Source organism: Lodderomyces elongisporus, chromosome 6, assembly GCF_030384665.1.
Source record: "Lodderomyces elongisporus chromosome 6, complete sequence".
NCBI lineage: Eukaryota > Fungi > Ascomycota > Pichiomycetes > Serinales > Debaryomycetaceae > Lodderomyces > Lodderomyces elongisporus.
Window position 1 is genome coordinate 1227202 of NC_083678.1, and position 15562 is coordinate 1242763.

The 15562-nt window shown below is 37.2% G+C and overlaps 6 protein-coding genes across 6 annotated transcripts; 4 read left to right on the top strand and 2 right to left on the bottom strand. All coding sequences in view use genetic code 12, as the record gives it.

Annotated features, from left to right (window-relative positions):
- Window positions 1-803: 803 nt before the first annotated feature.
- On the top strand, window positions 804-6621 carry HSL1 (Serine/threonine-protein kinase hsl1; the record flags this gene model as incomplete). Its single annotated transcript, XM_001525046.2, has 2 exons — window positions 804-809; window positions 1762-6621. 2 exons carry the CDS (start codon window positions 804-806, stop codon window positions 6619-6621), a joined length of 4866 nt encoding a protein of 1621 aa, XP_001525096.2.
- Window positions 6622-6843: 222 nt separating this feature from the next.
- On the bottom strand, window positions 6844-7446 carry PVL30_004945 (uncharacterized protein; the record flags this gene model as incomplete). The annotated part of the gene is made up of 1 exon (XM_001525047.2): window positions 6844-7446. One exon carries the CDS (start codon window positions 7444-7446, stop codon window positions 6844-6846), a length of 603 nt encoding a protein of 200 aa, XP_001525097.2.
- Window positions 7447-8327: 881 nt separating this feature from the next.
- Window positions 8328-9155, top strand: MDE1 (Methylthioribulose-1-phosphate dehydratase; the record flags this gene model as incomplete). The annotated part of the gene is made up of 1 exon (XM_001525048.1): window positions 8328-9155. The coding sequence occupies one exon, from the start codon at window positions 8328-8330 to the stop codon at window positions 9153-9155; it is 828 nt and encodes a 275-aa protein (XP_001525098.1).
- An 819-nt stretch (window positions 9156-9974) lies between these two features.
- PVL30_004947 (uncharacterized protein) lies at window positions 9975-10733 on the top strand (the record flags this gene model as incomplete). Its single annotated transcript, XM_001525050.2, has 1 exon — window positions 9975-10733. The coding sequence occupies one exon, from the start codon at window positions 9975-9977 to the stop codon at window positions 10731-10733; it is 759 nt and encodes a 252-aa protein (XP_001525100.2).
- A 693-nt stretch (window positions 10734-11426) lies between these two features.
- PVL30_004948 (uncharacterized protein) lies at window positions 11427-12632 on the top strand (the record flags this gene model as incomplete). The annotated part of the gene is made up of 1 exon (XM_001525051.1): window positions 11427-12632. One exon carries the CDS (start codon window positions 11427-11429, stop codon window positions 12630-12632), a length of 1206 nt encoding a protein of 401 aa, XP_001525101.2.
- A 293-nt stretch (window positions 12633-12925) lies between these two features.
- On the bottom strand, window positions 12926-14778 carry MIG1 (glucose repression transcription factor; the record flags this gene model as incomplete). Its single annotated transcript, XM_061119633.1, has 2 exons — window positions 12926-14746; window positions 14773-14778. The coding sequence occupies 2 exons, from the start codon at window positions 14776-14778 to the stop codon at window positions 12926-12928; spliced, it is 1827 nt and encodes a 608-aa protein (XP_060975616.1).
- Window positions 14779-15562: the final 784 nt, after the last annotated feature.

Sequence of the window (15562 nt, forward strand, 5' to 3'; positions counted from 1 at the left end):
TATTGGTGCCTGTTGATTTTTAATTTGATTTGCTCAAAAAAAACTGTAGTCCCGCTTAAAATGAAACTGTGAACAACTGACCTGTGCAGTCACTATAGATACACGCTAAAACATGGGTACTTGAACAATACAAGAAGAGATGTAAAGAGGTATATATTAATAGAAAAAAAAATGAAGAAATTACAGCAGAGAGGAAGAACGCGTTACTCGTGTTGATCAATGCATTCGTAAATTAATAAAATGAAAAAGAAAAGACCAACCCAATGGTTATGGATGGATGGCTTAATTGGTAGAGAGCACTGAGATGAGGAAGATGAGAAAATGAGGATGAATATTATCTGTATATATATATTCATATATATATTTTATGATTAATTGTTTGATAAAGTGGCTGGAGAGAGTTGAGGAATTTCAAAGTTAAATACATATGGAAATATGTAGAATAAAGTGCCAAATCACCTCACCTGTTTTGTTCTGTTTTGTTTTGGTTTGGTTGTAGTCTCATTTTAATTGGTTGTACTTTTCACACATTTTGTAGTTCATAGGAATCGCGTCTTCTCTTTTTTTTGTATTTATTTTATTTTTTTTTTATTTTTGTCTCTCTCTTACTCTTTGTTTCTTTTAAATACTATACTATTACATAACAAATTACATAAGCATAATACCGTACAAATTGAGAAGAAAAAGACATTGAAGGACCTCTTTATATTATATGTAGCTCAACACATACTTTATAGTAAGTAAAGAGTATTGACTGATGTAGTACATCAACTGATGAAGCTATTTTTTATTTTACTTTGATAATGTTTGTATTCAAGTAACTAACATACTTTATATTCTTGTGCCCTGTGTCTTAGCCACTCCTATTCAAGAGAAAGAAAGAAATAATGTAAAAAGGCAAAAGCAGTTGCAGTTGCAGTTGCAGTAGGCTGTGGTGGTAGGTAATGGTAGCCTCTTTAGCTTTAGTAAATACTCTGTAATATGCAGGATTGGTATTTACCAATTCAATTTTTCTTTGGCGTTTTTTTTATTTTTTTTTCGGCGTCGATTGTTGTTGTTGTTGTTGTTGTGGTTGTTGTTGTTGCGTCTCGCCAAATTCATACAAACAGAACGCTTTGAGGAGAGGCACACACGCAGATACAAACAAACAAACAAACAAGCAGAAAGAAAGAAAGAAAGAAAGCTAGAGGGAGATTCTTTGTCAAACAATCCACCATTTACTGAATATCACAACCTTCTTTTTCATTCTGTTCTTCTTACCTCTCCCTTTTTTATCAATTTTTTTTCCTTTTCAAAAAAGAATTTTTAATTCAATTTTTTTTTTTCATAAGCTCTAGCCTTTGACCAGCAATAAGAATATCAATCATCCAGCATCCACGATAAAGAGTTCTTCATTCTAAATCATCACAGATACACCTTGCATTTCCATCACGCTACTTTACCTTTTTTTTTTCTTCTATTTATTCTTCAACAACCAAGCATCCATCTATTCATCTATAATTCCAATACAGTAGATCATCATTCCCTCCCCCTCCCCCCTAGTGAATACCTTCATAGCATCAGTCTAGGTACTATCTACTGGACAAACCACTCAACAACATCATTGTTATTATTACTACCAACTATTATTCTTCGCTTAAACATATTTAGATATATACATATATTTATGTATATATGTATATATATACCTAACCACTAACAGTACTTACCAACATTTACCCACAGATTTGTAACCAGAAAAAAATGGCTTCCATCGTTCAGCAGCTGCATCAGCAAAACTACAGATCCCTGTTTGATCCAAATAACATACACCCCACTATGTCATCTATCGCTGGAGCAGCACCATCAACAACAAATGTCGACAGAGTCGTACAATCAGTGACAAACGCAACAAAGAGATTATCTCAAATATCAACAAACACAAACGCATCTTCAAAAAAGAGAAAATCACAAAACAAAATAGGACCATGGAAATTAGGAAGAACCTTGGGCAGAGGCTCAACCGGTAGAGTACGATTGGCCAAAAACGTCGAGACTGGCCAATTGGCAGCAGTGAAAATCGTCCCCAAATCAAACTTTAGGAAATTGGAAAACCCAAAATACAAACGACATTCAAGAGACCTGCAAGCACAAGGTCAGAGTCAAGGTCAAGGTCAAGTAGCAGGAGATAACGACAACAGCGAAGACTTGCACCGCTTGCCCTACGGTATTGAACGTGAAATCATCATCATGAAGCTCATCTCGCACCCAAACATTATGGGTCTATACGATGTCTGGGAAAACAAAAATGACTTGTACTTGATTCTTGAATACATCGAAGGTGGCGAACTCTTTGACTACTTGATCAAAAAGGGAAGACTACACGAATCAGAAGCAGTCAACTACTTCAAACAGATCATCAATGGTATCAACTACCTCCACCAATTCAACATTTGCCATCGTGACTTAAAGCCAGAGAACCTCCTACTAGACTTTAACAAAAATATCAAGATTGCCGATTTCGGTATGGCTGCATTGGAGATAAAAGAAAGACTATTGGAAACATCGTGCGGGTCTCCACATTATGCGTCACCCGAAATTGTCGCTGGAAAGACATACCACGGTGCACCATCAGACATTTGGTCATGTGGTATCATCTTATTTGCATTGCTCACGGGCCATTTACCATTTGACGATGAAAATATTCGCAAATTATTGCTCAAAGTACAAAGCGGAAAATTCATAATGCCTCACGAACTAAGCTGGGAAGCAAAAGATTTAATTTCAAAGATGCTCAAGGTTAATCCAGCTGAGCGTATCTCAATGGCTGGGATATTATCACATCCATTGCTCTCAAAATACCCTAATCCAGCAGTTACTTATTCAAAAAATTGTACCACAACCTTGGACATTACCAGTGCAGAAATCAAGCCAATTGAGTCGGTTGCCAAAATCGACAAGGAAATTTTGAAAAATCTCTCGGTATTGTTCCACAACTGCGACGAAAATACTATAATGTCGAGATTAATGTCACAGAAAAAATGTCCCGAAAAGATGTTTTACTATCTCTTGATGAAGTATAGAAATGAACATGTGGCCCAGTCTAATAACTTACTGGAACAGCGGGTTAAAACGATACCACGTTCTACGTCATCGTTTATCACAACCACTATATATGATGATACAACTGGCGAAGCAATAACCTCAACCACCACTACCACGATGACTGGTGCAGCTGGTACATCTGGTACAGCTGGTGTCAAGACTCCTCATACTACGTCAAAGATGCACAAGTCATCCTCCATCTACTCCAAAAAATCATTAATGAAAACTGCATCTTCAAAACAAGTTTTAGGAAACATTACAAATAAAAACACTACAAGCAACCAGGGCCAAGGACAAAAACAATTTACTGCATCGACTTCATTTAACAAAAATAAACGCAGACCCAGTAATGTTGCCACACAAGTATACAGCAAAAGTAGAAACAACTCGAGTCGATCATTAAGGTCAAACACATCAACCTCAAACAATAAGAGTTCTTCTTCTACATCGTCAAACGAAAGGAAGCCTTCTTCAACTGCCCCATCACCACCACCACCACCACCAACAACAACAACAACAATTTTACACAATTCAGAAACCGCTGAGAAAACACAACTGCAGAAAAGCACTTTTCAAACAAACTCTGCTAGCGGCAATTTCAATACCAAATCATTGCTCAACTTTAAAAACATTTGTGATGAGATGTTCAATGACAACCAAAATCTCCAAACTGCGCCAATGAAACCAATCCAGGAGAATGCACCATCGCGCACAGCATCGCAAAGAAAAAGAGAGAATGCATTGGCCAAAAAAGAGCGTGAATTGGCAGAGCAAGTGAGATTGAGAAACGAGGCTCGTGAGTTGAAATTGAAAGCCGAGGAAGAAAAAGCTAAAAAAGAACTTGAGAAAGAAAAACAGTTGCTACAAAAGAAGAAGGACCAACTAGAGCAAGAAGAAAAAGAATTGTTGGCAAAGCAGGAACTTCAAAGTCGCCAAAAGCAAGCATTAGCTAAGTTGAACCAACGTCAAAGTACAAATGACTTTGATGGATTGGTTGACCTTCAAGCTCAAAAACGGCGATCATTGACTGCTGACCAGCCACAAATCAAATCCCTTTTGGATCCAAGGTCAAACTCGGTGGCAAGGGCCAGGACATTGGGTGGCGCGCCTACATCTTCATCACCTTCTTTTCCTTCATCATCATCTTATTATCATTCAGCTGATGCTGGTGGTGCTGGTGCTTTTTCTTCCCCAAGGACGAATTTTGTTTCTGTCAATAGCCCACAGATGAACGATAATGCATCAAAGGTATTGCACAAATTAGGTATTGACGTTGTGCCATCTCCGAGAAAATCAAATGTGAGTAAATTGAGAACATCTGGTTCAAGAAATCTTGCAGCAATGTTGGAGCAAGGTCTTCCAACACAAACACAAGTAACAACAACAACAAATTCCGGAGCTAATACCGCACGAAGCATCAAGACTTCTAGTTCAAGAAACTTGGCTGACTACTTAAACAAGCCTGAAAATGATGAAAACGTTTCAATTACGGTAAACGATTTCAATGAGATGGAAAGCGGTAAATCTATTGTGAAAACAACACCTAAGTCGCAGTCAAAATCACATTTACAACCACAACTACAATCAAAGTCACAATCGAGAAACTCATTATTGAATAATAAACGGGCTAGTGGCTCTTCGTTCAAGTCTATGCTCATAGATATTGATGAACACAAACCAACTGTACCACCAAAGCCACGCGCTCAAGAGAATACTTCTATTATAGAAGAGAATGATGGTGAGGAAATGGATGGTGAAGAACAGGATCAATATTCAGTGGCTGATCGTAGTAACATCTCACTCATTCCAAATCCAAGATTTTCGAGATTCTCTTTTGGAGGTTTGTTGAAGCCGCATACAGTAACTAATGAAGAAGGAGACATTACTATCATGAGTCAGACCTTGAACACGTCAAATACTGTAGTCAGAAGATCAAACAAGTCAAATTCGACATTTGCTGGGCTTGGTATAAAAGTACGCGATACAATTAAGGAAGAGGATGGCGAGGATGGTGGTGCTGGTGCTGGTGCTGGTGTTGGTACTGGTACTGGTACTGGTGCTGGTGCTTATTTTGCTGATAACCGAGCAAGTACTTCTCATAATACCAAGCCCAAAATGACAAACGACCGGTCCACATTCAAGTCTAGAGAATTCAATTACGAGTCTGATATCGACAATAATGATAATTTCGATAATTACAATAATTATGATGATGACGATAATGATAATGATGACACCCATTCTGATGCTACCACAGTGCTGTCTAAATACTCATTTATTGCACTGGAACAGATGTTTAATAATTCTATGCAACAAGATCGTCCGATGGAAACCGAGTTGTCCAACTTTGATATTATTAGTGCCAAAACTGCTGTGATTGGTAAGGCCAACATTAGCAGACCAAGCTTAGTCAACTCAAGAGAAACGTTAGTTGCTAATCCTCGCTCATCTAATGAAGAGACAATTCGTGAAGAAAGTCATAACGAGCTCAATAACGAAGTAAATAATGATTGGATTGAGATTGAAGACGAACAAAAGCCTAGTCAAACTATGGATGATCGTCGACTGAGTGTTTATATTGGAGATGGAGAGCAAAAAGAAGCAGACAGTGAGAACGATGGTGAGCAGCAATACACTCATCATGGAGGTGAAGCTACTCAGAAGGGTGACATCAAAAGGTCCAGAAACTCGACGTGTATATTTAGCACTGCGCAATTGCCGAGAAGTCCGCGTGTACAATTACCCAATGCTGATAGCGATAGCAGTCCTGTATCAAATAATGTGGTGGATGTCAATCGTAAGCCATCAACATTGAGACATCAAACGCAATTGATATCGAGCCCTATTGAGGACGTCAAGTATGAAAATGAAATGTCAAGGGCAACGAGTGGTGCAGATTCCTTCTTTAGGAGGTTGTCTATGAAACCTAACCGTGCTGCACCTAATTTGGAGAGCAAAAACACAGCTCCAAAGGAACAAGCGACACGGAATAGATTCTCTGACACGCCTCTAGGTAGTGCAGTACCCAAACCAAGTAAGTTTTTTTATGAATCTGAGACTCCAAAGCAAACTGCGACTGGTAAGGACGGTAAAGACGGTAAAGAAGCAAAGACTAGTAATTGGTTCAAGAGGTTCTTTAACTCTTTGACTGGTACCGCATCTAGTTCTGGTACCAAATCATCGCTGAGTAAACCGCTCTCAGATAGGTATACCAGTAAGGACATCAAGATTATTGACTCTTCGTTAAGATCCGTGGAGTTGATTCGTATCATCAAGGATCAATTGGAGTTGAAAGAGTTGGAAGGATCTGTAAGTAAAGTTAGTATTGATGAAGAGTTTGGTCTCATTTCCGGTGTCGTGCCTAGCAAGTTTTCACATGGACGTAAACTCAAGTTCCGCATTGAAGTGATTGATCTAATCAGTTCTTCGTCGTTGCATATAATGAAAGTCAAGGGTAATGAAAAAGGGTTCACCAATTTTGTCAAGGTTGTTTCATACATTATCAAAAAAGAAGAACAATCGGAAGCAAAGAGATAATTTTTTGAAAAGACTAAATTTTTTCTGAAACATCCACATTCTATGTGCAATTTTTACATGTATTTTATAAACTTTAATAGAACTGATCAATATTACAATAATGAAAAAGAAAATGAAAAAGAAAGTACATTAAAAATGAAAGATGATATTACATCATGATAAATTAAAACAACATTTCTCTAGTGTATAATTCCAAAAGTAATTGATCTCCATCTATCTTGGTCAATTCCTTAATGCTCTCAACCTTTCAGCCAATTTATCTTCTTTTTCTTCAGAAACGGCATTCGGCACTGGTGTCAGCACATCAACACTCGCGGCATTCAAGCCTTGCTTCATCTCAATTCCCGCTTCATCAGCAACTTGGTTCAACAACTCATCAACTTGATCTTGTGGCGTTGTAAGTGCACTAACATTGTTTGTTGTAGTCTCGTAGTAGTTGGTTGCCGAGTCCAAATCCTCAAATTGGGTCTCAAACTTGTCCATCACCATACTTATCCTTTCAAGGTTCATTGATTGCATGGCCTTGTCCATACCCCTAATGACTTGAGTCATGTTACCAGTGACTGACCTCATTGTCACTGCAGTTTGCACACGCAGCGCCACTGCATCAATCCGCGAACTGAGCCGGAGTAGATTGACTCGCTCGTTAGCTTTGCGGATGGCGTTTTGTGCATAAAGTTGGGCAATATCGTTGTTACCCTGACTAAGTGCCTTTTTAACCTTGGCTCGTTCCGAAGTTTCCTCTTTTGCAGCTTTTGTAGCTTGTCTGTTGAGTTGCTTTGCAGTAAACTTAAGTTGAAAGAGTGATTGTTCTAGTCCAGCCATCTTTTTATCTTTTTTTTTTTTTTGTTGAAAATTGATAAAAAAAGGGGGATGCAGAAGGTGAGGTCGTTATTTATTTATTTGTTGTTGTTGTTGCTGTTGTTGCTGTTGTTATTATTATTATGTTAAGTTAGAATTAGAGAAATGTTTTATCAAAAAGATGGTTGTTAAAGAGTGTAGTGGGAGTTGTAACACAATCACTAACTGGAAACAGGCGTTGTTAGTAGATAAAGATTGTCGTGAACGATATTACACTATTGCTCCTATTTACAGAGTTTTTTGGGTTTTTTTTTTATTTTTGTGCGATCTTAAGCACTTCATTTTAGTATGAAAGTCGCAGTTTTACTTTTCACGACACAATTATTGGAACAAGCTTTTTGTGGAGCACTTGGTTCTTACTCTATAAAATATGAGGATCAAATAGTTAACCAATGGTTTATATGACCTGTGGAAAAGCTAGGAATTCATCATTTAACTAATCTAGCTATAGAAAACTATTTCAATTTATCAAGTTCTGCTCTATTAATTAAACAAAATGACTTAATCATTAAATATGGAAGGAGTGAGAGGTGCAAATGCAGTTAGTTTGTTCAAAAAAAAAATGGTATAACGCTAATTGCAATGCAATGCTAGTGGGTGCGGTGTGGCTCGTTTAATCTTTTTGTGTTTATTTTTTCTCTTTCATTTTTGCTTAACCCACGTGAGTGCGGTTGAGTTTTGCCTACTTTTTTGAAGGTTTTCGGTTTTTGGTTTTTGGTTTTTTGCAAAATTTCCAGCTTTCCAACTTTCCATCTTTCCTATTGACATTCACTCTTTGCCCAATTTGCCAAATCTTTGATTAAGCAAATTATCGATACGATCATTTTATACTTTATTTACAAAATATGTCTGCGCCTTGTAACTGCACACATGCTGATTCGCAAAGTCTCACCAATACCAATAAATCTTTTCAGCATCTTTCTCCTGAGCTTCAAAAACAATACTCTGACCCTCAACATCCAGCGAATTTAATCTGTGAATTGTGCAGGTTATTTTATGATAACAATTGGGTTACCGGTACAGGTGGCGGTATTTCAATCCGAGATGTCGAGGGGTCCAATCCTAATTTAGTTTATATTGCTCCTTCTGGTGTCCAAAAAGAACGCATTCAACCTTGGGAGATGTTCTTAGTTGAACTCCCCGATGAGAAACTACTCCAAACACCAAACGATATTCCAAAAGAATTGACTAAATCTTACAAATACAAGCCAAGTGCATGTACTCCTTTATTCATGAGCTGCTACAAGATGAGAGATGCTGGTGCGTGTATCCATACTCACTCGCAAAACGCAGTGATGATTACATTGCTTCTTGAAGGTCAAAAGGAATTCAAGATAAGTCATATTGAACAAATTAAAGCATTGCCTAAACTAAAATACAATGAAGAAACCAAAAAGGTGGAAAAAATTGGTAGCTTGGAATACTATGATACATTGACCATCCCCATTATTGAAAACACACCACACGAAGAAGACTTGACGGACTCATTGCAAGAGGCAATCAGGAACTATCCAGGTACATCAGCAGTTTTGGTGAGAAGACACGGGATATATGTTTGGGGTGAGACTGTGTGGAAGGCCAAGGTGTATAACGAGGCAATTGACTATTTGTTGGAATTGGCAATAAAGATGCGCCAAACTGGCATTCCTCTAGTGAAGAACACTTCGACTTAGATTCTATTGTATAGCAGAATAGAATATTAGAAAGAATAGAATGAAAGAAATAAATAAATTCGGAAGGCAAATGATATTTTCTTTTTGGTATTTTATAGTGGGTTCTTTGTGCTCTTCAACGGTAGTCCCTTGACTTGTGCCCAGTTTGGCGATAGACTCTCGTCGATTTCGCCAATGCATACAATTTCATTCCCTCGCATCACATTGACACCACTCTCTATCTCTTCGTTCTCTTCATTATTGTTTTCTTGGTCTTCTTTTGAATAGATTATTCGCTCAATTGATTTGCTTAATATAATGTTTGTACTTTTGTCGAACCCTTCCAATGTGCCTTCAAAGTATCTCGCATCGGTCGTGATGACAGCAACTTGTTCTCCTAAAAGTTAGTAATTTGAGTTTTGAAGACATATGCAAATTGGTATAGCCACATACTTCCAAGGAATGATTTTAAGTCAGACATCTTGTCAACATGAATAGTGTGACTTGTGTATGATAAAAAGAAGGAGACTTGAGCTTCCTGTCTGCTTTCAAATATCTCGCTCTATGTTTCTTCTTCTTGTTAATTTTTTTTCTTTCTCTTTTACAACTTGTTCTCGCTGTGCCCACATTTTCTGTACACCAAGAAGTCGCGACACTTCTATAATTTTGCTGCAAAAAAAACAAACCCCATAATCACAAATATCTGAAGCTAGCTACACCACACACAGACTTGCTGCTTTAATCACTGGAATCATTACAACCATTACAAATCTTTATTCAAGCATATTCAATTACACTTTTTTTTTTGCTTTTCCCCAGTTTTTCTTCAATTAATTTATAATGTCTTCAAAGAGGGCAACCGTTGAGACAGATGATACAGATTATTCAAGTGACACTGACCATTTTATTGCACATCTTCGTGATTCTAAGAAATCTTGTCGATCTCGAGGATGCAAACATTCTTGTACAAAAGAAGTAAATGATTCGCCTGAGGATAATATAATAAAGAGTGCATCTATATTAGAGCTTGAATCAATCACTTTAAAGCAACTGTTGGAGGAAACAAAAACCTTGTTAAAGGAATTTCCAAAGGAGGATGTATCCTCTTTTGCAACCAAAATTCAAAATCTCGAAACTCGAATGGATAATGTGACAACTACTATAAATGATAGTTTCTACTGTAATGACACTAAAGGTGAAAACGAGAAAAAGTATGCAACTGTAATGGAAGAAATTGAAAAAGTTAAGGACAACACTGTGGTGTTGTCAAAGTCGACCACGTTAACAACGGAAGAATTAGAAAAGACACTCAAAACGGTGAAAGCAACTCAGAGTTCAATTAGATCAATAAATGCAAAGCAGAAAAATATGCAAAATATGATAAACGATCAAAGAAATTTATATAATCAGTTGATTATTAAGCAAGACTGCTTGGAAAAATCCATAAGCGATATTCAATTATTCTTACAATTAATGTTACCGCGTTTGATAAAAGTGGAGAATGCTGTTTTTAACTTGCAAACTGGCGACATTCAAGGAGAAGGCAGTCAAGATGGTGAAAATTACTCTAAGATGAAGAAAAAGAGAAAGCTCGATTAATTGTGGACATGTAACATTGATGGATAGGTTTGTTTGTGAATATGAAAGTTTCATTTAGGTCAAAGAAGACCATGTTTGAGGCATTATTTTATTTGAAAGCAAAAGTGAAAAAAAAATGAAAATTTTAAAAAATGAATGATAAACTTTGAACTAAAATCAAACCAATTTCTTATCTTTTTCCTTCAAATTGTAACAAAAATAAATCAAGTATACTCAGCATGAAGATATGATTAATTATAACTAACCTATCATATTTACCAAATAAAAAATCTCAAGACTTTGAAACATGGTAAAGAGTGTTGAAGGATTTATTGGAGTATCTACCTTGTTTTGCCATTACAAAGCGAAATCAATTTTGGTTAATTATATCCCCCTCCCCCACTTCTCTTTTTTTCTTCTTCTTCTTGCTTCCCCATACATTTTAGTGAGATCCACTACAACCTCCACCCCCAAGTTTCTCGCTCAGAGGATGATCTTGTCTCCTTTATTTTTCTTTCTTTTTTTTTTTCGCTTTCGGTAGCTGTCCATTATTCCGCTTTTCTCCAATATTCCGCACACTTTCACCTCCACCTTCACCTTTACTCGTACCTCCAACTTTGTTTTATTTTTACCTTTTCTTACCTTTTCTTACTTTTTTTTTCAATGATCATTAAAAAATTGATTTTGAGACTATAAAACAAATCAAAAAGAAAAATGTCAATAAAAAGCATTGAGCATGAAACTAAAGGTAATCAGTTGGAGTTGAATTGGGATGATGGTCAATCCTCTTTATACCACTACATCTGGCTTAGAGATAATTGTCATTGTTCCGAATGCTTTTATCCATTGACAAAACAGAGACTACTCAACTCAGCTTCAATTCCAAACGATATTAAACCAAAGGATGTATCAAGTAGTGGCTCTAGCAGCAATGAATTAGTTCTGATTACTTGGGATGATAATCACAAATCTGAATATGGTGCTAATTGGCTTCGTATCCACTCCTACAATCCCAGATTAGTTCCTATTGAGAAGAAACTAAAAAACGCAAACACAATTCTTAAACAAGAGCTTTGGCAAGTCAAGGATATACAAAACGATATGCCAAAAGTGGATTTCAATACTGTTATGAAGTCGTCTGATGAAACAGATGGAGAGGAAGCCATTAAGGACTGGAGTTTGAAGATTTGGAAGCATGGATTTTGTCTTATAGATAATGTACCAGAAACCCCAGAAGACACTGAAAAGTTATGCGAGAAACTCAATTATATTCGACCAACACATTATGGAGGATTCTGGGATTTCACTTCTGACTTGGCCAAGGCTGATACTGCATATACGAACTTTGATATAAGCAATCACACTGATGGTACTTATTGGTCAAACACACCAGGATTGCAATTGTTTCATTTGCTTTATCATGATGGCGAGGGTGGAACCACCTCACTTGTGGATGCATTTAAATGTGCCGAGATATTGAAAGCAAAACACCCAGAAAGTTTTGAAATTTTCACAAGAATAAGAGTTCCTGCGCATTCAGCGGGCGAAGAGAAGGTGTGTATCCAACCAGATATTCCACAACCAGTCTTTAAGTTGGATCAACAAGGTCAATTGATTCAGGTTAGATGGAACCAAAGCGATCGTTCGACAATGGATTCTTGGGAAAACCCAGAGGATGTTGTTAAATTTTACCAAGCAATTAAGGATTGGGTCGCGATAATCACAGATCCAGAGAATGAACTTTGGCATCAGATGAAGCCTGGCCAGTGTTTGATATTTGACAACTGGAGGGTCTTCCATTCTAGAAGCGAATTTACAGGAAAGAGAAGACTCTGTGGTGCATACTTGGAAAGGGACGATTTTGTCTCGAGGTTGAAATTGTTGGCATTAGGAAGGGAAGCTGTACTAGAGTCCATTTAAAAAAGGAAGTTCAAAAAAAAAAAAATAATAAAAAAAAATATTGAAAAACTAAAAGAAAATTAAAATAATATTGATAAATACATAAAAGGGAAGGAAGTTAGGAAAAGTTTATAAATGGTTGTAGTAAAAAATTCAAAATAAAGATTGTTATCAAGAAAGGTATTGTAAAGTTTTATTTCAATTAAATTATAATAATCTCCTCAATTTTAAATTTTGAGTTACAGGTATGTATACATATACATGTACATTCAACTTGTAATAACTTTTTCTATTAGGTTAACCTGAAATTTTTTCTAAGAAAGCAAATTACTCAACTTCATTGAACTCTGACTCGCTGTGAGCTTATTAGTGTCGCTTTCTTCCACCAGCAGATGTTTCGTTTGTTGCAGTGGTTCCTCATTTCTAGCTTCTGGTTGTTTGTGAGGATGTTGCGGTATACTTTTGAAAGAAGGAAAGCTCAATACTGATCTAATAGGTGGCAATTGTGTTCCCAGACTGGCTATACTGTCCAACTTCTCACTCAATAATCTGTGCTCATCTTCATTTTTCACGCAATTGTTTTGTTGCATTGGTTGTATATGCAGATTCAAAGTGGCAGGTTGTAAGTGTGGTGATTGGCTTGGTGTTTGAGAGGGTGTTTGTGAGGGTGTTTGCAAAGGTGTTTCGTTGGGGGATAACAAAAACACTTTTGATTTTGATGAGGCAGAAGAAGTTGCAGATGTGAGGTGCAAAGGTATTGCTGATTGTGCTGGTAAAGATGGTGAATTTGGTCTTGATTTCTTTGTGATATGGTGGTCGTGGTGGGCATCTTGAGCATTGTAGAACTCAAGGTTGAGCGATGTAGATGAGTTTGGTTTTGGAATTATATAGCTCGTGCCGTTATTATGATTATGATTATGACTATGATTATGGTTATGGTTATGATTACCATTATTGTTGTTAAGGGTGGACCGACTCAGCAGTGTGTGGGAAAGAGCTGGCTTTATAGGTGTCATTCTTTGGAAGCCTGCCAAGTTTGTAGATGAGTTTGAAGAACGTATCTTCCCATTTAGCGAAGATAATGAGGTTGAGCTGGCATTAAATTGTCTTGCATTACTACTAATGTTGCCATTCTTTTGGAAATATTCATGTAAATTACTGAATGAAGCTGGTGGACGCATTGCAGAGCTAAAGGAGTCTGGAGAAGTGCCTAATGAATGAGCAGCTGAATTAGTGTTGCTGAATACTCGTTGGTTTTCAGATTCAATGCTTGAAGCAGATTCCGACTTCTGTATCGATGGGTGTTGATGTTGGTATGTGTGGGGGTGTGGGTGTAATTGCTGAGTGTGGGTTTGCAATTGGGGTTGAGATGCATGACTATGTTGCGCAAATAATGGTTGTTGACGAGTTGGGAATGGGGGCGAAACACTTCCCTTATGTTGACTATTGTATTGCCTGATTGCGTCCGATGATAGTGTTCTCGACACCATCAATGGTTGTGGTTGTGATTGGGTGTGGGGGTGCAAGTGAAGATTGCTAGTCGATTGGGACCCTATATTAGTAGTTGTTGAGTGAGAATGTTGTGATTGGGTAGGTGAAGATGGAATGGAAAACACGGCTGGTCCTTGTTGCTGGTGATGAATAGGCATTTGTTGCTGTTGTTGTTGCTGCTGCTGATATGATACTGGTGGTGGCGGTGGGGATGATGACTGCAGTTGTATCTGAATCTGTTGTTGTTGTTGTTGTTGTTGGTGTGGATGTGGGTGTGGGTGTGGTTGACTTATTTGTTGAGGTTGGGTGTTGATTACTGGTTGAACATATGTTCCAGTTTGTGTATTGTAGAATACAGGTAATGGTTGGTGGTAAACATGGTTGCCGTTTCTGTCTATGGAGAAGGGGATGGCAGTTGAGCCGTGTGCTATTGTCGCGTATGGTCCATTTGGAAGGATAATCAGCTGCTGGTCTGGGTGAACACCAATAGGACGAGGGTAGACTGCACCACCAGCACCACCAGCACCAACAGCAACTCCAAAAGGCATATCTTGCTCATTCTTGTTCTTTCTTTTCCTTGTTTGGGCAACTGGCGGGTTATTGTGTATTCTTCTGTGTCTTGTCAACTCATCAGACCGACTAAACTTTTTGGAGCATCCTGGAAAATTACAGGCATGTGGTTTCTCACCAGTATGGGTTCTGATATGTCTGGTTTGATGTTCTAGTCTGTGGAATGCTTTATCGCAAAACGTACACTTGTATGGTCTATCTTCCTTATCTTTCTTTTCCTTGGGTGGCATCTTGTTGAAAGCTATTTGTAGTGGTCACTATTATGTATGTAAAGAAGTACAAAGTTTAGGTAAAGTAAAGGTATCAATTAATTGGGTATAAACAATGAGCAAAGTAGGAGAAGGAAAGAAGTTGTGGTTGGTTGGTTGGTTGGTTGGTATAGTTACAACTTTTTTATCTTTTTGAATATATTGTTTTAAATTTTTTGGCTCTCTTCTTTTCCTTCAAATCTTCTACTTGGTTGGTATTTGAAATTTGTGATATCTTCTTCCTTTAATCTGTTTTTTTTTATTGTAAAAATTTTTTTAATTTGAAAGCAAAAAAAAAAGAGGGAGGAGGAGGATTAAGTAGAACGGGGGGAGGGGAGGGGTGTGTGTGTGGGATTTTTGTAACTCCTTGGAAAACAAAAAAAAAAATGAGGCAAAAATATTTCGGAGTCCAACGAACACAATAAGTTAAAAATAAATAATAAATAATAAAATATTAAATAAAAAAATTGGACAAAGAACCAACCAACTAAAATAATTCTTATTCTTTGTTTAGGGATTAGTAGAGAAGATAAAATATAATAAAAGAAGAGAAGAGAAAAATATGTCGTACTTGAGGTAAGTAAAACAAAAAAAGGGTAGTATTTACAATTTTGTGGGTAAAGGAAGTTAACTTGGAGACAA